The sequence below is a fragment of the Sceloporus undulatus genome, chromosome 7 (assembly GCF_019175285.1).
Source record: "Sceloporus undulatus isolate JIND9_A2432 ecotype Alabama chromosome 7, SceUnd_v1.1, whole genome shotgun sequence".
NCBI lineage: Eukaryota > Metazoa > Chordata > Lepidosauria > Squamata > Phrynosomatidae > Sceloporus > Sceloporus undulatus.
In genome coordinates, this window is record NC_056528.1 from 11,395,137 (window position 1) to 11,414,570 (window position 19,434).

General features: G+C 54.7%; 2 protein-coding genes across 2 annotated transcripts; one reads left to right on the forward strand and one right to left on the reverse strand.

Moving 5' to 3' along the window:
* Nucleotides 1–6,977: 6,977 nt before the first annotated feature.
* Nucleotides 6,978–17,994, reverse strand: NDOR1 (NADPH dependent diflavin oxidoreductase 1). Its single transcript, XM_042479351.1, has 15 exons — nucleotides 17,917–17,994; nucleotides 17,250–17,384; nucleotides 16,982–17,059; nucleotides 16,683–16,780; nucleotides 16,157–16,255; nucleotides 15,907–16,008; nucleotides 15,144–15,353; nucleotides 14,824–14,945; nucleotides 13,843–14,063; nucleotides 13,604–13,711; nucleotides 12,499–12,613; nucleotides 10,712–10,858; nucleotides 9,875–9,993; nucleotides 8,430–8,524; nucleotides 6,978–7,220 (listed from the first exon to the last, which is right to left on the reverse strand). Exons 1-15 carry the CDS (start codon nucleotides 17,938–17,940, stop codon nucleotides 7,076–7,078), a joined length of 1,818 nt encoding a protein of 605 aa, XP_042335285.1. The 5' UTR covers nucleotides 17,941–17,994; the 3' UTR covers nucleotides 6,978–7,075.
* A 38-nt stretch (nucleotides 17,995–18,032) lies between these two features.
* TMEM203 (transmembrane protein 203) lies at nucleotides 18,033–19,123 on the forward strand. The gene has a single exon (XM_042479352.1). The coding sequence runs from the start codon at nucleotides 18,033–18,035 to the stop codon at nucleotides 18,459–18,461; it is 429 nt and encodes a 142-aa protein (XP_042335286.1). The 3' UTR covers nucleotides 18,462–19,123.
* The last annotated feature ends 311 nt before the right edge of the window (nucleotides 19,124–19,434 follow it).

The following is a 19,434-nucleotide window of genomic DNA, read 5'->3' on the forward strand; positions in this document are numbered from 1 at the left end:
GTTTCTTCTTTTTTTTCTTCCTCCTCTTCTTCCTTCCTTCCCCCAATTCCTCGTTTTGGAGGATCGGGGCTTCTGAGCACTGTTTCAGAGACAGATCCTGTTGGCCCCTTTGCACCCAATAAAACGGATTCCGGTTGCCACCCTCCATCCTCCTCCTTGAGTTGCCTCCGGGTCAGAAGGCCCTGATCCAGGAGCTGGCTGTGTTCGTCCCACTAGTGATGCCAAACCACCTTCCAGGTTCGGTGGTCGCAGTGTAGAGGGTCTCCATCCGACTCTCATTCTGCAAGGTTTCAGGAGCAACCTGAGCCCATAGAGAGACCTGTTTGCAGGAAAAGGGTCCGGCGTCCCAGCTGGAGGGGGCCGGGGTGTGTGCGTGTATGAGTGGGTCGGTGGGTGTTTTCGGAGGGGAGGGGAGACGATCTCCCTCGCAGGGCTGGTCTTTTGAGGGCCAACATTCGCAAAATATTTTTTGTTTCTTCCAAGCAAAAGAGAAAAAGCCATAATTTCCTAAAAGTCCTGTGGAGAGCGAAGTAGACCAATGATCTTGTAGTAGAGTGGTTCTGCAAGCGAGGCTCTGCTGCATCTGGCCATCCAGCATCCCTTGGGCTTATTGCAGAACTGCCACAGGAGAACAGAGAAGCCCCTGTCTGTGTCCCTGTAGCCAGACGCAGGCCAAGGACATTGGTGGCTGAAATGCAGTCATTTTGCATCTGCTACGGGGGCAGAACCTGAGGCTTCCCCTCCGGTTCTCCTCCGGCCACAGGACTACTGGAGGGCATGGAATAACTCTGTGTTAAGTCAGGGGGGGGGCTTTGGTCATTGAAGGGACAGGAAGGAATGCCAACCTCTGTAATGATCCCCCCAAAGTATGCACATTTAAAGTGGGCTTTTGCTGGCATGTACCACTCACAGAAGGCTGGCCTGTGTGTGTTGTATTGGGAACGCTGAGCTCCAGATCCAAGGAGGCAAAGAGGAGGGTGGGCAAGGCAGGTGGCAGCTGCTGAGGGGTCTTTCCCATTGGAGTTTGGACCCGTCCCAGGATGGGATTCAAAGGATTGCTTCTGTCTGTTGAATTCTAGTGGAGAGAACTGAGAGGAATCAGGTGTGGACAGAACCATCCTCTTCCATGGGCTTTTAAACCTCTGTTAGACAGGCTTGGTCCCTTCACAGTTCCTCTGATGCAAAGAGACATGGAGCTATGCTTGCTGAGGCCTCTGGAGATAAAACCACCAGGGCCCAGAGAAGGCCTCCAAATGCCCCATGTCCCACCACCTAAAAACTCTGGTTTTAGGCCCAGGGAAGGGGCTGGCAAAGAACTCTGGCCAGTTGCTGTGGCTGCAGGGACACACACCCACACACCAGGCACCACCTGCCAGTTTCTCTGGCTGCCAGCCACACTGATGCTCCTCCTCTTCATGTTTTCTATCTGGTCTTGTTAAACTCCAACCAAACCTCCCAAATAAAGATATACACTGAACCAAAAAGTAGACCAAGTGACCCACTGAGCCATCTCCATCTCAGGACGCTGGAAGCGGTGGGGCTGGGTGGGGTGGGTAGGTGGATGGGTGGGTAACTGGGCCGGAGACAAAGATGGGCCTGGTCCAAGGTCCAAAGGGTGGAGCTGGCACCCCGATGGTGTGGGGAAAGGCAAGCAGTCGGCAAGGAGCCAGACTCGCCAAACCTGCCTCTGGCAGGTGCCAAGGGCTGATGTTCAGTCAGCTTACTCAGGGTAAGTCTGACTCAAAGGGGGGAACAACATGAAGCTCTCTGCCTGGCAGAAACTTATCAGGGGTTCATGGCTGCCTGGCATCCTGGCCTGAGGGAGCTCTACTTCCTATTATCCCCCATCAGTCTGCCCAGTGATGAGGAATGATGGGGGTTGGCCACCTGAAGAAGTCATTGACCAGACCAGAAGAGCCTACTTTGGCTGGGTGCAGCCTTCGGGGCCCTTCTTTGACTTTTGAACAGCTTTTAATGTCTCTTCCATGCTCAGCTGCAGCCTGACTCCAAATAAGGAGCCAGTGGCTCCTGCACAGTTGCGTATTGAGTCCTGCGTGTGTTGCGTGGGGTATTGCAGTGGCATCTGGAGGGCCAAAGGACCAAATCTGAACAGGCAGCAGGATGCCCTCAGCCGCCTGGGTGGTGGTTCCCTTCCTTCCTTCCTTCCTTCCTTCCTTCCTTCCTTCCTTGGCTGCCTCTGTATGGGCAGTGATGCTCTGCACTTGGCTGGGCTGTGATTCAATTAGTCCCTGAGGCCCCCTCCCTCATCATCCAAACAAGCAAGCAGGGCCTGCAGGCAAGGCCTCTTTGGATGACCCTTAGGACTGGGAGGGAGGAAGCGTCCTGCGTGGCTGGGAATCCTGCGCAGGGGACACTGTCTGGCCCTGGGGGGCATCCTTTCCCAGTCCTCCAGAAGCTGCACCTGTCTCCCCTGCCTTGTCCTGCCCTGCGAAGGCCGCTTCCCTTTCCCCAGAGCCCCAGCAACCTTTTGTTAGCCTTGTGGACTTGGGAGCTACTGCTCTTGCCTGCCCTTTGCACTTCTGCCTGGAGTCTGCAACCCTCCCCAAACAACAGAGTCCCAGGCTGGTGCATTGGCAAGGTGACCCTCTCTTGAGAAAGCCCAAAGGACGGGGGAGGCTCTGAAGAGGGGAGAGGAGGCACCTGGGCCGCATGGGGGGGGGGGGGCGGATGCGGCCGGATGCCCTTTGACCCCGAGGCCCCCATCCAGAGGGGAGAAGAGGGGCCTCCCATCCTCCTTCCATCTTTCTGCCTCTTTTTTTCTTTCTCTCTCTCTCTCTCTCTCTCTCTCCTCCTCTCCCGGCTGGTACTGCAAAGCTGCTCCTGCGTGTTGCTGGGCAACTACCCATCCTGGGCACCAATCCCGCTCTTGCAGGGCCTCCGTGTGCCACGTGTGGCTCCGCATGTGCTGGGGGGGCATGGCAAGCCCCCCTTCTTCGGGTGGCTCCAGAGAGGCTTGGCACGCTCCTGCCTCCCTCTGGCACAAAGGCTGCCTGGGCAGCTGGCAGGAGCTGTGCTTGCTGCGCTTGGGCCATGGCTGGAGAGCTGGGCATTGTGGCCTCGAAGCCCCCTCCTCACTGCCACGCTTTGCGGGGGCACTGCTGGAGGCCCAGAGGGAGAAGCACATGCAACCGGGCCCAGTGTGGATGCTGCAAGCACAGAGAGAGAGAAAGAGAGAGAGAAAGAGAGAGAGAGAGAGAGTCTTGAGCAATAGGGCATTTTGCATGATGGAGATGGAGGCCAAGCCAAAAGAAAGGCTCCTTTCTCCTCTGGCACCAGCCCTGCAGGCTTTGGCTGGCAGGGAGGCAGAGGGAATCATTGCTCATGGAAGGGCAATATCAAGACACCCCTGTGACTGCTATGAGCTAGCCCCACGGAGGGAAGTCGGACTTTCCAGGGCAGCCATTGTGACACAAGGGAAGGCGGGGAGGCAAGAGAACTCATCCTGCAAACTGAGCACTAGCCTTGGCACAAGCCTGGCACTGACTTAGCACTGAAGGGGGGGGGGAGGTCAGGGATGGGACCAACCCCACGTTTCCTCCCTAGCAGACATGGCCCCCGGCCCCCACCTGGCATATCTTTGCACAATGCCCCCCACCACAAATCCCACTGGCCCTTTGAAGCTAGATTGCTTTCACAAACCACACATTTGTATTAAAAGGTTATAATAAATATTGATTAAAAATTAAAGAGCAGCAATCCAAAAACTATGCAAAACCAAAAGGAAGGCCTCCAGCCGGCTGCCTTTCCTCTTGCTCCCTTCATTGGAGCCACAGAATTGCATCTGGAAGGGAACCGGCGCTTCCATCCGGGGAGGACACTGTCCCTGTCCCCAAGGTCTGGTATGGGGACTCCGGACCCTCCATGGCTCCCTGATCTCATGAGTTGCTGTCCCCCTTAGCCCCCCCAGAACCTCCCCTGAGAGACTGAGGTGGGAATAGCCTGGCCCTCCAGATGTGGCTGGACTGCAGCTCCCATGAGCCTTGTGCCAGTGCTGAGGAGTGTTGCCTCTGCCTCAGGTAAACCCATGCTTCTCCTCCATCTCCATGGCTCCTCTATGTCCTGGGACTGATATGTCTGGATGCAAATGGCCAGCTGGGAAGTAGAAAGGGAGGCACATGGGTGGCTGGTCCAGATGTTTCTAAACTGCTGGATAGTTGAAGGGAAGGGGAGGCCCAGGCAGGTTCTTCAAAGCCACAGTTGATGCCCCTCAGGTCCATCGTGGGGTCACTCTCCTCTGCAAGAGCCCCTAATTCTGGGGCTGGGGCACGCGTGAGGGTCCTGGGCCAGTCAGGAGGGTGCTAGAGCTGCTCTACTGGTCCATGATGAGGAAGAGGAGGAGGAGGAGGGCAATGGGGAGGAAGACCAGCAGGAGGCTGAGGGTCTCGGCCCCCATCAGGGCCACCAGGGCCAGACGGTAGCCCCAGTGGCAGCGGCCCTCCAGCCGGGCCAGACCCTGGATCAGGCGGGGAGGGTATCGGAGGCAGGGCAGGAAGCCCACCATGCGCGTGGTGTGGAAGCGGACCTGGAAGTGGTGCTCCAGGCCTCCCCAGAAGCCTGGGCGCCGGGCAGGCAGTGGGCTGAAGAAGAGAGGTATCGGGACACCCACGGCTGGGTCCTGGGCGGCCCCCAGTAGAAGTAGCTCCTCCTGAAGCCGGCAGATCTCCCACTCCATCATGGGAGTCTTCTGGCGGCAGATGGGGCAGCGCACACGGCCAATGTCTGCGGCACTGGCTGCCTCCATGATGGCTTGCAGGCACTGGCCGCAGATGATGTGGCCGCAGTTCAGGGGGGCCGGACGATGGTCCTCCTGGTCATAGAGCTCTGTACAAATTGGGCACTCCTGCTCTTCGCTGGGGTCCTCAGCTTGGATGCAACAGGACTTGGTCTCTTCCTCCTCCTCTTCCTGCTGACCTCTGCACTGGGCTGGATCCTCCCAGAAGCTGACCGTTGCCCCTGCTCCTGTGCCTTCGCTCAGAGGAAGCTCCTGCCCATTTCCCACTGCAATGGACCCCTGGGGGTCACCACCGTCCTCTTCTTTGGCTCTGGGCAGGAGGCCTTCCAGTTCAGAAGAGGGTGCTGTGGGTATTGGGGGACCCAGCATGGGATGGCCCCCATCCTCTTCTGCCTTCTGGTTGTGCCTCTTGCCCTCCTCCTCAGACTCTGTGGTAGGGCCCCCCACTTCCAGGCCGGACCCCCCTCGCTGTGGGAGGCAGCCCTCCACTGGCACAGTCTGCCCCGGCTGCCCCTGCCCCACCTCCTCATGGCCGGCTGGCACTGTGGGCCCTCCGCAGGCCTGTTCCACCTCTGTGTCATGCCTGGAAGGGGCACAAGGGGACATGGCCCCTGGACCAACAACCTCTGTCTCCTCTGGATTGGACCCGAGAACTGGTTCTGCCATCAAGGCCTTGCCTTTGGAGTCATCTGCTGCCATCTGTCTTAGTAGCCCTGGCCTCGAGAGGAACAGCCACTTTGGCACGGGGCCTGGGCTTTGTGCCAGTCCTTCTGGCAGCTGCTCAATGCCAAAGAAGCTGCAGGCGGTCGGCAGCACCCTCCCATCTCACCCTGTTTGGGAATGGCACCAAGAGTCCGTGGGAGAAGCTGGGTTCAAATTCCTGAAACGCACCAAGGCCAGAAGCTTGTTGCCTCAAAAGAAGGGCCTCTTCTCAGTGCCAGCGTCTGCCAGGCAATCTTCTTCCTCTTCTGAGCTGCTGGTTCTCCGGCTTGCCCTTTGTACCTGCTGAGGCCAAATATGACTGCCAACTTGAGGGAGGGAAGGAGGCTGGCTCTAGCCAGGCAGGATCAGGTTTGTCAGCTTCCAAGACTCAGGACAAATCAGAGGAGCACAGTGCCTATCAGCCAGGCAGGAGGAGCCATCAGCCAGGTGAGGCCTCCCAGGTTGGCCTCCGGTCCTCCTCCACCTCCAACCAGAGAGAAGCCCTTTCCTGTGCCAGGCACAGCTTCCTGCCCAATTCACCTTGCAGCAAACAAGCGTCATTTGAGTGAAGATATAGATTGCATGCCTTCTGTCACAAGGCCTAGGTCTCTCTGCTTAACAACCTCTTCCCCCATTCCTTTGTAATTCTGGGCCCGCAAGTTCCCTCCTCTTCTGCTGTTGTCTCTCCTTGAGTTTATAGCAAATGTGTCCTCTAATTTTGGGTGGGGGTGGGGTGGGGTGTAGGGGACTACAGAGATGTTGTCTTTTTAAAACCAACAACACATAAGTCACAGTGAAATAGCACTTACAGGTTTAGAGGCAGTCTACCTTTGAGCTCCAGCTGCTGGGGATAAGCAACAGAAGGAAAGGGAGGAGGCCTTTCCAGTGTGGCCAGTGGATCTCCCAGAGTCTGGTCCCCATTAAGACAGGGAAGCGGAGGGACCTAGGCTCTCGCCCAGCGAAGAATCTGGGCATTCCTTGAGAGGACCTTGCAGCCTGCAGCAGGGAGTGGGTTCCCCAAAGTAGCCAGCCAAGGGACCTGCCAGCCTTCCCCCCAACTCTGCCAAGGGTAGCACTGCATGGCTCCCCTGACCCACTTGTTCCACTTCCCAGGCAGGCAAGGCAAGAATGGGGTCAGGTGCCTCCTGACTCACTGGCCTGGCCCCAGTGACTCCTGGCTCACCCGGCTGTGAGAAGGAGAAGGTGGCTGGAGGAGGAAGCAGAAGGGCAGGAATGTGAGAGAGCCAGATGGTTGGCAGGAAGAGAAGGTGCTCAGAGGCCAGGCCCAGTTGGGCACCAGGGAGCACCCCTCTTTTGCTAACACACCCCATTACATGCACCCCTACCTGGCTCTGTCCCTTTCCCAGGTCTCGGACTTGCCATTAGGGTGGCTCCTCTTTTCTGCTTTCCCTCATGGGCTCAAGAAGAGCCATGCCTCGGACATCGGGTCACTTGGGTGAGAAGCTGGTGGTGGGAAGGAGGCATCCTCTTCTACTCAAAAGCAAAATTCAGGAGCCAGAGAAAAGGTGCCAGCCCAGGTTTATTGGTCCTGACCAGAGTCTGGGGCCCCCACATCTGCCCATCCCTCCCTCTGTCCACCTGAGACTCAGCAGGAGCAATTCAAGACCAGGTCTCGGCCTGGAAGCGGCCGGCGCGTTCCAGGTTGGCCAGGTAGTCCTCGGCTTCCAGGGCAGAGAGGCCTCCTTCTGACTGGAAGATGGACTTCAGGGCTTCGGCCACTCCCTCGGGCATTTGCTTGGCGTTCCTGGAAGAGAAAGGGGCCAGCTTGTGACTGGGTGGGAGATCCGAAGGGAAGGGGTGGGGGAAGACAGGCCCAGGGCAGGGCATCCTGGGGTCAGACCCCATCTCAGCCTTGAGGTTCTCTGGGCCTCTCTCTCTCTCTTAGACTGACCCGCCTTACAGGTTTATTGTCAGGATCAGGTGGGGAGAGGAAGGTCCATGTAGCCTCCTTGAGCTCCTCTGAGGAAGGGCAAGAAACAAAATTTGCAATTTGAAACTGAAATTATTCTACACTAAAAATATGACCTGCATCTCTGTGGTTTCACTTATCTGCATCCAAAAGAAATGTTCTTTCTAGACTTTTTTTAGGTCATCCTGAGCAATTCTGATATGCTTCTGTGGAAAATGGGCCAGACGTTATTCATTTCAACAGGGTTCCCTCTTATCTGCAGGTTCATATATCCACAGTATGGATATGCGGGTTGTATCCATCATGGATATAGGGGTTGTATGTTATAAAAATGTTAAATATTGAAACTACACGCATGCCAACGTTGGGCCTTTGGGGCAGAAACAGTGGAAGATGGGGGTTGCCTGGTTTGTCTGTTTCAGTTTGAAAACTGGGGAGGGAAGGGAAAACCAGGAGACTGTGATTACCTTAATCCTGCCCCACTGGTTTTGTGGACTGTGGATCCCTTTTTCAGACAGTAGGCAACAGCCACCTATTCCTTTTTTTTTGTTCTTATCTTTGTCATGGAGAGCGACTGGAGAAACTTGTTTTAAAAAGGAAAAGGTGTAAGTAAAACTGACATGTCAGGGAGGGCCATCCTGTGGGGCTAAGCCTCTACAAGACACAAAGGCACCAGTGCTATGACCACTTTGCCTGGGTTGGTTCTGAACTTCTGATTCCTGGCAGCTGCTGAGCAAACTCCTCTACCCTCATTTGAGGCATCTCCCCCGAGGGCTGATGGCGCTTCCAGGAACGCGGAGGAACCCGTTTACCCAGGAAAGCCTGTTCTTGTCATGTAGGAAGACGGACAGAGGTTTCCGCCAGAGGCCCTTACGCATCCCAACAGGCGACTCGTGACACAGATGGCCCGTGGCTTCCACCTGAGCCAACCATGGCTGCCTTGGCATGTCCTGGGGGCGAGCAAGTGGGACAATGGCCTAGGATCTGCCATGCCAGGGGGCTGGAAGGGCTTTTGAAGAAGGGAATCCCCTTCTTGGCACTCACCCGGCCAGGTAGATGTGGGCACCCTGGCATCCCACCAGGTTCCAGATGAGCGCTTTGTTCTCCTTGAGGCGGTGCTGGACGTAAATCTTCTCTTCCTGGAGGGCAGAACACCATGAGATCATGGAAAAGCCCAACAGGGACCTCCTCTCATTCATTCCCTCGGTCTAAAAAGGAGGACTGGGGCTGGCTTCCTAACCCACCTTCTCTACTTACCTGCCTACCTACCCACCTGCCCCCCAGGGCAGAAGAACGCCTTAACAGGGCAAGTGGAACCCAGAAGTTGGGAGCCTGCCTCATTCAGGGACTAATCCAGTGCAGGCCCTTGGTTTTGCCCTCCAGCCAGAAACTGGTACTTGCAGGTAGATTGCCTCAAACCATTGGAGTTCTACTGTGGGGTCATGCATACATCAAATGAGAGACCCCTTTTCCTTTCCTCTCGCCCCAGACTCAGGCTTTTTTAAAAGACCATTTAAGCCCAGTGGTCGACACCACATTTCTGGGCAGCTCCTCCCACCACTAAATGAACTCATTATGGGGTTTATTTCCCATCCATTTAAAGGGATAAAATCCCCACCTCAAAAGTCTGGGGACAGCCATCTGCCCGCCTGCTTTCTCCACTCCACGGTGTGTGTGTATGTGGGGGTGTGTGTGTCATTTTATAACCCCCCCCCCTTTGCCCCTGAGAGCAAAGCCTCCCACTGCCTGGGCTGCTCCTCTTCCTTCTCAAAGGAGTTCCAGCCCCACCTGTAGACAGTCAGGTGCGGGCACCAACACATGGGCACACACACACACGCCTGGGAAGCCTGGCTGCAGAGTCAGCTCCTGATTCAACAGGGAAGAAGGTCAGAGAAGGGAGGAGGCAGGAATCCAAAAGCATTCCTGGAGCACGGAGGAGGATAACTGGGTGGCTGGAGCACTCCTTCCTATCCACGGCCCTGTGCCACGGATGCAATCTGCTACTGGAAGAGAAGCCAGGCATGAGCCACAGGCCCTCCTTTGGGAGATGAACCCAGAGGGACTGGCCCTGAGATCAGGCAATGGAAAGGGCTGCAAGATGGCCTTCCTGCAGGTACTAGTCCCCTCCCTAATATCGGAGGCAGCTCAGGGCCTGTGGACAAGTAGCAGGGGGTCTTGCCCTTTCCTTCAGCACAGACCCCCATCTGATAAACCCATGAAAGCTATGGACCCCTTCCTACAAAACATTGATAAAGATAATGATTCACGATTTGGACACAGCAACAGCAGCAGCAAATATTATAGGACCACATACGGTGGCAACACAAAAAGAAAGGGAAAGGCCCCAGATGCCAAATGCCACATTGAGACAGAAACAGCATTTTGCCAGGGCAGAAGAGGGACCTCTGCCTTCCATCCTGGACTGAGTGACCGATGAGGGTCAGAGTTTGTGGAGGGAGGCCCTGCAGTGCCTCCTGCTTGGAACTAACCTGATCCCGGGAGAAGGCCACAAACAGCATCATGAAGCCCCTCTTCACCAGCTCCTCCCATTCCTCCTGGCAGTAAAAATCTTTGGCTTTCTGCCGGCAGCCGAAAAACAGGCAATTCCCTGTAAGAGGAAACCGGGGGACATCATGGGCCAACTTAACTCCCAGTGGCGGCAGGCAGGCAGTGACCAAATCTCCCACAAATGCAATGGAGGGTTCATAATTTGGGGCCCCACCAGCTAGGAATGGGGTTGGCTTTGAAAACTATTCCAATGCCAGTGTGAGGCTGGGTGGGTCCTTTTCCCCCACTATGTAAAGTTCTGGGTCAGGTAACTGCTTCAGGGTTGAGGGTCACTGTGGCAGCTCCCCTTCCCCCAAATCTCCCATGGGTTGCACTCCCACAGAAAACACCACCTCCCCAACCAGATGTGGCCACAGGTTTATTTTCTGTTTATAGATAGACACATTTTCATTACAGTAAAGCCTGGCACACAGCTTTCGAGGATTATGTCTGATCCTGGAGGCTTCCTAGACCAGCAATTCTTGTTTTCTCCCTCTCTCTCCCACAGACAGAGAGACACTTCTGGTGGCAGCCAAAGCATCTGACCCAGGCATTCAAGCAGAGACTGATTAGCTGGGGAGGAACGCTCACACTTGCTTGCCATTCCCAAAAATGTGTCCAGATGCAGAGTGCCCCCTGGTGAAAACCACAGGGCAGGCAAGGGCAGTGCACTCCAGCACCACCCAAATAACTCCAGCGCAGTTCTGAACAAAGCCCAAACAAAGCGTTGTCCACAGCAGACCTGTAGCAGAGGACCTTTCCCCAGGGCAGGGAGTCACCTTGTTTGCCTTGGGTGACTCGCTCCTGGATCGCTGCTCGGAAGGGGGCCACCCCGGTGCCAGGCCCAATCAGGACCACAGGCGTCTCTGGTTCAGCCGGGAATTTCATCCCTCCTTTCTTCACCCAGAGAGGAACCCGGGCAGCCTCTGGGAAACAAGGCGCTTGTGTGAATCAGGACAGCATCAAAGGGAGGGCATCCACACAATCATGGAGTGTTTCTCTTCCCATCTCCCTCTGACCCATCTTTGTGCGCTGAAGTGCAGCCCTTGCTCTCTCCCTCTCTCTCAGGGCAAACAAACACATTTCTAGCATTCCTCTTCCTGGGAGGGTTATTTTGGGACTGAGAGGCATGAAGCGTCCCATGACAGGCAAAAGGAACATCCCAGAGCGGCCCCCACCCCTGGTCCCAGTCCTTCCCCTCTTGAGCTCCAAGGGCCTTCCCTTCACACCTCTTTCTGGATGTTTTTCCGCTGCCTCTGACATTACAGGCATACCTCACTTAACACAACTGCCAACAGAGGAGCTCCTTTTTATGGCCACTCCTTTTGATGCCCTCTCAGCCTTTTCTCCTGTCCTCTATCTACCTGGACTTGACTTTTTTTTTTTTTTTTTGCAACATCCACATTGGAACGATACTGAAAGGAGGATGCAAAAACACAGTCTTTCATTGTTACAACCGAATAATGCAATAAAGCTTGAGCAACATAATTCAACTGATCCTATCAGGCAGGCAAAGTAAACAGCATGCATGGACAATAAACCAAAAAGAGTGCAGCTAGCCCTGCGTCACCTGCTCCCTCCAGCATGCTAAAAAGCCTAGATCTGTAAGCCTGGCCATCGAAATGGAATGAATAAAAGTGGAGCCTGGTAAAAGAAAACAGGATCACTGAAACCATTTAGGGAAAAGCCTTCAGGTAGTCTCTAGAAGGTACAAAATGTTTCCTTATCCAAGGCTTCCCTGACCTGGTTGTTTCATTTCACATGTGCATATTGTAATATTTGAAGAAAAACTTGGCTGAAACATGTTGGGCTGCCCTTTTGAGGTGGGACCTTAGACCTCTTTCCCCTGGTGTTCCTACAGAAGTCATGCCCAGGAACACATCCCACTTTGTAAATGGATGCATACCTGTACTTTTCCAGAGCAAACCCCAGAACCTTCCTGGCAGCACAACCGCTGAGAGATTCTGGAGCTGCACTCTGGAAAAACAACTCTATCAAGTTCATTGCGCTGGTGTCACTCTCCCCAACCCAAGGGTCGGTCGCTCTCTCTCTCCTCCCTTTTTTATGGATTTCTTTAGTACATTTCTGCTCGATTATCCAAGGCTGTCAAGGTGACCTACACATCTCTTACTTGCCAAGGCTGGAAAGATCAACATTCACCTTATCATTCAATGGCTGAAGGACCTTAACCGCTTTAGCACAATGAATGTATATTTTATACACATCAACTTCAAGGAAATAAGCAAAGAGCACGCAAAGGTTTCACCGTATCCTAACCTTTCCTCTCTATACCCATCTCTCGTCCTCCAACCCTCTGGCCCACTGCTAGCTTCCCTTATTGGCAGCGTTTGGACTATGAGCTGCTGGGGGGCAACCTTCCTTTCCGCCAGGGGGGCAGCTCGGCTTAGGGAACGTTCCAGAGCGCCACCCATGTGCCTTGAAAAACTAAACAATACTAAACAATAGCTGGAGTGAGGAAGAGCAGAATGACCTCAGCTTCTTTCCCACAAGGAAGATGTCTCTGGTGGCATCATGCCCCCTCTTCCCTCAGCATCCCCCAATTTACCGTTCTGTGGGTCAAGGGAGGCCAGCCACGTGGAGCAGAGGCCACGCCGGGGTTTACTGAGGAAGGTCTTATAGCGCACCACTGCCAGAAGGATCTCAATGCAGTTGGGACGGACCTGAAGAAAGACCAGCAACAGCATGTCTTGACAGGGATCCTAGCTAGTGGCTCAAGCTTGGGAAAATGGCAGAGGATTCTGGGGAAATGTAGTCTCCATCATCTTTATTTATACGCCACCTTTTACTCACAACTGGGACACAAAAAGGATTAAAAATTAAAATGGGTACAATTTTGTTCTAATTGTTTTTGTTATGTTCCTTCAAGTCAACCCCAACTTATGGCAACCCCATCCTTGGCCAGATGTATTCAGTGGGGGTCTGCCACCATGGAGGCTGAGAGAGTGGGACTGGCTCAAGGATGGCCAGTGGGTTTCCAAGGCTGAGCAGGGATTTGAACCCTGGTCTCCCAGAGGATTCATGATTCAGCTCTCAAACCACTGTACCACACTGACTCTTATACAATATAGTTACAAATATAGAAAAGATTAACATTAAAACAGAATTAAACGATTAACAATATTGTTCTGTGACTCCAGCTATAGTTCTATGGACCCTGATGGCAGCCTAGGACCGAGCGTGAGCTATGCCAGTCTAGCTCCACCTGCAGGACTGATGTCAAGGCACACGCCAGGCAAGAAATTTTGCACTCCAAAGACGAAAACTGTGAGACATTTCCCTTCCCAGATGTTTATTCACCAGCCCTCTGTGCCTTGTCCAAAGAGGGACAGACATGCACAGAAATCACTACTAGGATACTGGACTCAGAAACATTAATTGTTAGGCTTCCCAGAGCCATAATAATTATCATAGAGAGGGCTTGGAGACCTCTTGAGGGGGCATTACTACCAGACGAAGACAAGGTACTATGGAATTTTACGGGAATGCAAGGTCCAAGAGCAGGAACAATTGCTTGGCACTGGCTCTCTGGGCACAATCTTCTGCTCAAGATGCCAACCTTGCCGAGGACACATTGGGCCTAGAGCACCAGAATGAGACAAGAGGCAAAAACCCTGCTTCAATGGGCTGCTGAAAGACCCATCATTCCTTACCAGCATGGAGGAAGCGATTGAGAAGGCACGAGGCCTGATCCGTGGAATGAGGTCTAGCAGATAATCACATGGAATGGCACAAGTTGTGTGAGGAAAGTCACAGAGGACCTTGGAAGAAGAGGAGGAGAAGGAAGAAATGAAGGTTATTTGATCAGCTAAGGTTTCTGTAACCCAGAAATATACAAAGAAATGCAGCTTCCAGGCTGGTGGGGATGGGAAAGGCTTAAAAACTGCCCTACCTCCAGCGTGGTCCTGCGTGGGCGATTGCAGTATGCATAGAGCTCCTCCTGGCCCTGGGCAGAGTTGAACTCCTGCAGCTTCTCTTGCTCCAACTTGTGGGTAGAGAAATGGGCCAGAAGCTCAAAGAAGGAGCGGTGGGGGACACAGGTGATGTCCAGGTAGTGGGTCACCAGGTGCCGGATGGAGCATGGCTGGGGCAGGTGGGCAGGGAGGGGGGTGCCTGGCGGGAACAAGAAGCCCACCAGCCAAGGCAGTGGGTTTGGCAGAGTCAAGGAATCTTTCAGGCAGCTTGAAAAAGGAGCCCTTATCAGACAGGGCAACACATGCTTTTAAAGCATCAATATTCACTTTATTAAAAAAGCAATAGGGGAAAAAAAGCCAAGGGAACTTCTTTATAGAAAATAGCAAAGAGTTTCCTCTCCTCCCATCCCCATCTGCAGGGAATGCCTCTTCCATCAGGGAGGCAAACCCAGGCCCCTCTTAGAACAACATCACTGTATTTCTCCCTCTTTCAAATGATGGTTTAACTCTGGCCAGTTGTACAGAATGAATCAATTAAACCGATCAATTAAAACTTGCTGGGCTAAATTTAACACCCAGAGCTCTTTAACTGTGCAACAACTCTACAGCAGGAAAATTGAGCTAAATAAAATTATGTGATAAAGGACCCAAGAAGAAGGACTTGGAAGGGGGAGTCTTGGCTTCCAGAGGCTGGTGCTCTTTTGGGGCAGCTGGATCCTCAAAGCTGCTCTGTTCTAGCTCTGATCTCTGGGCTGTTCTGCCCTGCAGGGAAATGGACTGGCTTTGCTCTTTCTGGCTGATGCTGGCAAATGAGAGCTGAACTTTGCGCACAATCTGACAAGAGCACATGTGGCAAGGGAGGGCTGTCCCTTGAAGGTGAAAGGGGCTTTGCCAGGCACTCCATGCCCCCCTTGCAATTCTGGCTGGAGAGATCACCCCCTCGGGGAGCTCTTTGTTACCTGATTCGGTTGGCCTCAGGACAAAGCGCCTGTCAGGATCCAAACGCAGGAGACTGCAGAAGAGCTGCACCTCCTCTGGAGCATTGTGGGGCTGGATCATGACCACGTCTCCAGCAGTGTACCTGCCAAAGAAGAACCCCCAGTTCTTATCAAGCAGGACCCTTCCATGTTTCCTCCGTTCTGTTTTTAGGGAAGGAGGCATGGAGCAAGCATGAACACCACTGGGCTATGCTCCCATCTTCCTCTGCCTCTTTACCCAGAAAGCCCCACTCAGAGGGTTGTTAAAACACCACAGAGACAAATAAGCCAAGGAAGCTCACTCTATTCCAGAGCCAGTGACATCCAACTCAATGAGGCGAACATCTTGGAAGTGTGATTCAGAGGTCACACGTCGGTTGGACACCATTCGGGCAGCAAAAGGGTGCAGCTCCGAGGGGGGCTCCCGAGAAAGCTGGCTCTGCTGGAAGGAGCCCTCGCTGAGGCCACTGCCATCCTCTTCCAGAAACTGGAAGGTGAATTTGGGTGGTAAACTGCAGAAAAGAATAAAGGCAGCAAAAGGCCAGTGAGCAGGCGGCCATCAGGATAGTGTGCTATAGGTACTCTCTTTCCCTGACACCTGTGCTGCATTTTACTTGCCTGTGCAACATCAATAACAGCCCTTGGTGTTGGTCTCATCTTTTTGACTGTTCAGAGTTTTCCAAATGAATGACATTTACCAGCACCCTAAAACTCAACCGAGTGCATTAGCTGCACTGCAGAAGGTGAATTCAGGAAAGAGGAAAGGGCCAAACTGGACCCCCTCACTCTGCTTAACACCTGGCTCTTTATTGGTTGTTTTCACACTTAAGGCCCCTATTTTGCAATCTGTACAATGCAATCCTAAACTTGTCTACTCAGAAGTAAGTCACACTGAGTTCAATCGGACTTTCCTGCCAGTGGGTACGGCCAGGATAGCAGCATTATCCTATTAATTTGAGGGCTGAGTTTCCACTTAAAAATAACAACAGCAGCAACAACGCTGTCTTTTTTTGCCCTATGGAAGCTCAAAATCTGCCCCTAGGAGTTATTTTCCTTTTCACTTACGTGATTTCTGGACTGATTATGAGGAGGCCAGGAGGAAGAGGATACAGAGCTAAGACCTTGTCCCACAAATCTAGCAGCCAGGGGTCAATAACCGCATCAGGGCTACAGACAAGAGCAGAAAAGGGAGCTGTTTCAGACCCTAAGTAGGATCTTCAGAGGAAGGGGCCCAGTGTCTTAGCGTTGCTGAGACATCCCCAGGTGGCCTAGATTTAATGGGATCCCGTCACTCTCCCCCATTGCTGCCTCTTACCCCAAATCATGCTGGTCATCTCCCAGCGCCACAGGTGTCATGGGGCTGCCCCCCAGCTGCAGAAGCCGCTTGTGTAGTTTCTTGGCAATGAAGTTGAACCTGAGAGGAGAAGCCATTGAGACACAGCCAGGCAGTGAGGAGAGTACCAGAGCAGGGCAAAATTCAAGTTCACAACACAGTTGGGACAGATTAAAATGCAACAACTGTTCTTATAGGGACAAATGAAAGGCTGCAGTTGGGGGCACAACTGCAGTGTGTTTGTTGACACCAATTGGCAGAGCCAACCTTGGGAGATGGGGACCTGATCCTTCACAACAGTTCTTATCCTCTGGTTGATCCAGAGCCCAGCTCAAGGTTGGGGAGAGACCAGCTAGGCAACTGGCTGCTGGGCTAAGCTTGCAGGGCAGGAGCAGAAATCTTCATGGCTTGAAGACAAAGGGCACCTGTGCCAACAAATGCCACTGCCCTCTGCCACTGAGTTGTGGGGGGTGTGTGTGTGTGTGTCTGGGTAGAAAACGCCACTTACTTGGGGTATGAGGAATCTCCGAGCCCCAGAACCGCGTAATCCATCCGGCTCAGGGAACCGGGGGGCAGGTTCTTCCGGAATATGAACCGCCAGAAATTCTAGGCCAAAACCAACCCAGAAGGGAGGGGGCATTAGACTGAGGCTTGCGCTCAGGAAACCTTCTGGGGATCAGGCCCCTGGAGCGCTTCTTCCTCTCTTATTCCAAGGCAATGAGGGAAAAGCACGCCTAGGTGAGATGGAGCAAAGGCCAGACTCTTCAGGCCAAGGCAGAGAGGGAAGACCCCTGGGAAGCCCCTCACCTTCATGTTATCAGGAGGGTCTCCTTGCCCTGTGGTTGCGCAGACGAAGACCACCAGCGGCTCATGGATCAGGGAAGCCTTGGAAGAAAGATCAGAAGGATACGCCTGATCACTCCTGCTTCTGGCTTCTTGGGGGTTTGGGGCCTCTGGCAGCAGGAGCTTCGCAATCTGGCCCCCAGCCCTGGCCAGGCTGCCCTCCCTGTCCCCGCATCGGAGGAGGAGGAGGTGTGCGTCTGTGTGAAAGCAGGGATGGAGGGAAGGCTCTCACCACTCCGAAGGCGTCCAGGGCCTCCACTCGGCACCGGAAGTGCCGCCGCTTGGCTTCCCGCCCAATCCTCTCGGCCGTATCTTGGGCCGTCCCTGTCTGGCTGCCGAAAAGGACCAGGATCTTCCGGCCCTCCATCTGAAGGACCAGGGAAGGGTGTCATTGAGCCCAAACGGGAGGCTTGGGGGCGGCCAGCAAAGACGGCCCTGGAGCAGGTGGGGCTCCCCAGGAGAGAGGGCCTGAGGCGATCCTTGAAGCAGAGCCTCCTTCCCCGGATTTGGCAACCCTTCCCCATGGGCCCCAAAGGGACCTTCCTGCCTCACCAGTTTGGCTGAGCGCCAAGTGCCTTTGGGACACAGAGTGGGGGCAGCCTGTGGGCCCTTGGAGGGGTCTTGACCCTCCCTTGCAGGACTGTTGTCATGGAGGTAAAGGGAGGAGGAGAATGGAGGCAGGGCAGGGAAGAGGGGCGGAGGAGGAAGGAGCCCAGGGCCTCGCTGCCCCGATGGGAGCTACACTTTCTCGTTCTCGGAGGAGAGGAAGGGGCTGCCCTGGGGGCCCAGAAGCCCCCGGAGGACTGCATCTCCCATCAGCCACTCCCCCTTCAGGGAGGAAAGAGGGTCGCTGCGGTCGATCCCCATTCAGTCTTCTAAGCAGCGAGCGCCGCCCTCACCTCTCCGGCGCTCAGACCCGGCATGGCGCCTCTTCCGCTTACGTCACCAGAGCGCGCCGGAAGTGCTTCGCGGGGAGCCGGAAGCGGGCCTCGGAGGATTGCCTGGGCGGCGAAGGATGCTGTTCTCGCTGCGGGAGCTGGTGCAGTGGCTGGGCTTCGCCCCGCTGGAGCTGCTGCTTCAGGGGCTGGCGCTGCTGGCCGCCTCGGTGCTGCTGGTGCTGAAGGTGGACGGCGAGGCCGGCTCGGGCTCGGTCTCGGGGCTGAGCTGGTGGGGCGTCTTCGGGCCGTTCTTCGCGGCCGACGGGCTGAGCACCTACTTCACGGCCATCGTCTCGGTGCGGCTCTTCCAGGACGGCGAGAAGCGGCTGGCCGTGCTCCGCCTCTTCTGGATCCTCACCCTCCTCAGCCTCAAGTTCGTCTTCGAGATGCTCCTCTGCCAGAAGCTGGGCAGCCAGCAGAGCCAGGAGCTCTGGTACGGCCTCATCATGTCCCCCGTCTTCATCCTGCTCCAGCTCCTCATGATCCGCGCCTGCAGGGTCAACTAGGACCAGAAGCAGGGGGACCCCCCTCGGCCCTCGGCCTCCAGGAGGGAGAGGGAAAGGATGGGGAAGGCCAGGACACCCCCAGCCTCAGCCTTTTCCTCCCGGCAAGGAAGACTCAGAGGGACCGAGGTGGAACAGAGTGGCCCCCGCCTTCCCCCTCCATCTGCTCATGCTCTGTTCCTAGAGGGCCAGCGAGGGAGTTGAGCAAGAGGACCCCCCCAAGGGCACACACAGCTCCGCCTTTTCCTCCTGGAAGGAAAGGCCCAGAGAGACGGACTTGGAAGGGCCTTGGAAGACGCTGTGCTCCTAGAGGGCCAACGAAGAGAGAAGAGGAGAGAGAGGCCAGGGCCTGTCCTTCTCTTTAGGAGGCCCCTTCCCGCTGGATGGCCCTGGGGTTGCACCCTCCTGCAGAGACTCAGACCTGGAAGGGAAGGGCCTCTCTCCCGTCTCCGTCCTCCTCCGCTTCCTCTGCGGAGTCCACTGGGAGGGAGGAGGAGGAGGGATGCCCAGGAGGCCAAGGACAACGTTCCAGATGGGAGGCCCAGGCCTGGCTTGCGCTTGCGGGAGGCGCAGATCCGTGATTGCCCTGGGACTTCTGCTGCGCCGGCAGGAGCGGAGCCAGGCCCGATGGGAGGTGGTTAGTTCCGAATAAACATGTAAACGTGCGTTTGTTATCTCCTTCCCTTTTTTACCTGGGGCCAAAATGGGGCTCTTTGAGAGGGAATGGCAGTGACCGCTTTAACTGCCTGGCTCAGTGCAAGGGAATGCTGGGAACTGTAGTCTTGTGAGACATTGTACCTTCTCTCTAGATGCAACCTTCGGCTGCATCCAAACTAAAGAAATAACCCGGTTTGGCACCGCTTTAACTCTATTCTGGGAGCTGGAGTAGGTTGTGGGACCCAGAGCCGAGCTTATTATCAGGCAGCCTCTGTATTGTGGGGAGCTATGGTCCAAAAAGTAACTTTTCCAAGTTCTT

What these genes read in the sequence shown, in the direction of transcription:
- NDOR1 (XM_042479351.1), bottom strand. Translation starts at nt 17,940, where the DNA reads ATGCCGGGTCTGAGCGCCGGAGAG. An exon ending in CGGGTCTGAGCGCCGGAGAG is followed by an intron (nt 17,385 to 17,916) that starts GTGAGGGCGGCG and finishes CTGGTCCTTCAG; the next exon opens with ATGGAGGGCCGGAAGATCCT. An exon ending in AGTCACCCAAGGCAAACAAG is followed by an intron (nt 9,994 to 10,711) that starts GTGACTCCCTGC and finishes TTCCTCTTACAG; the next exon opens with GGAATTGCCTGTTTTTCGGC.
- TMEM203 (XM_042479352.1), top strand. Translation starts at nt 18,033, where the DNA reads ATGCTGTTCTCGCTGCGGGAGCTGGTGCAGTGGCTGGGCTTCGCCCCG.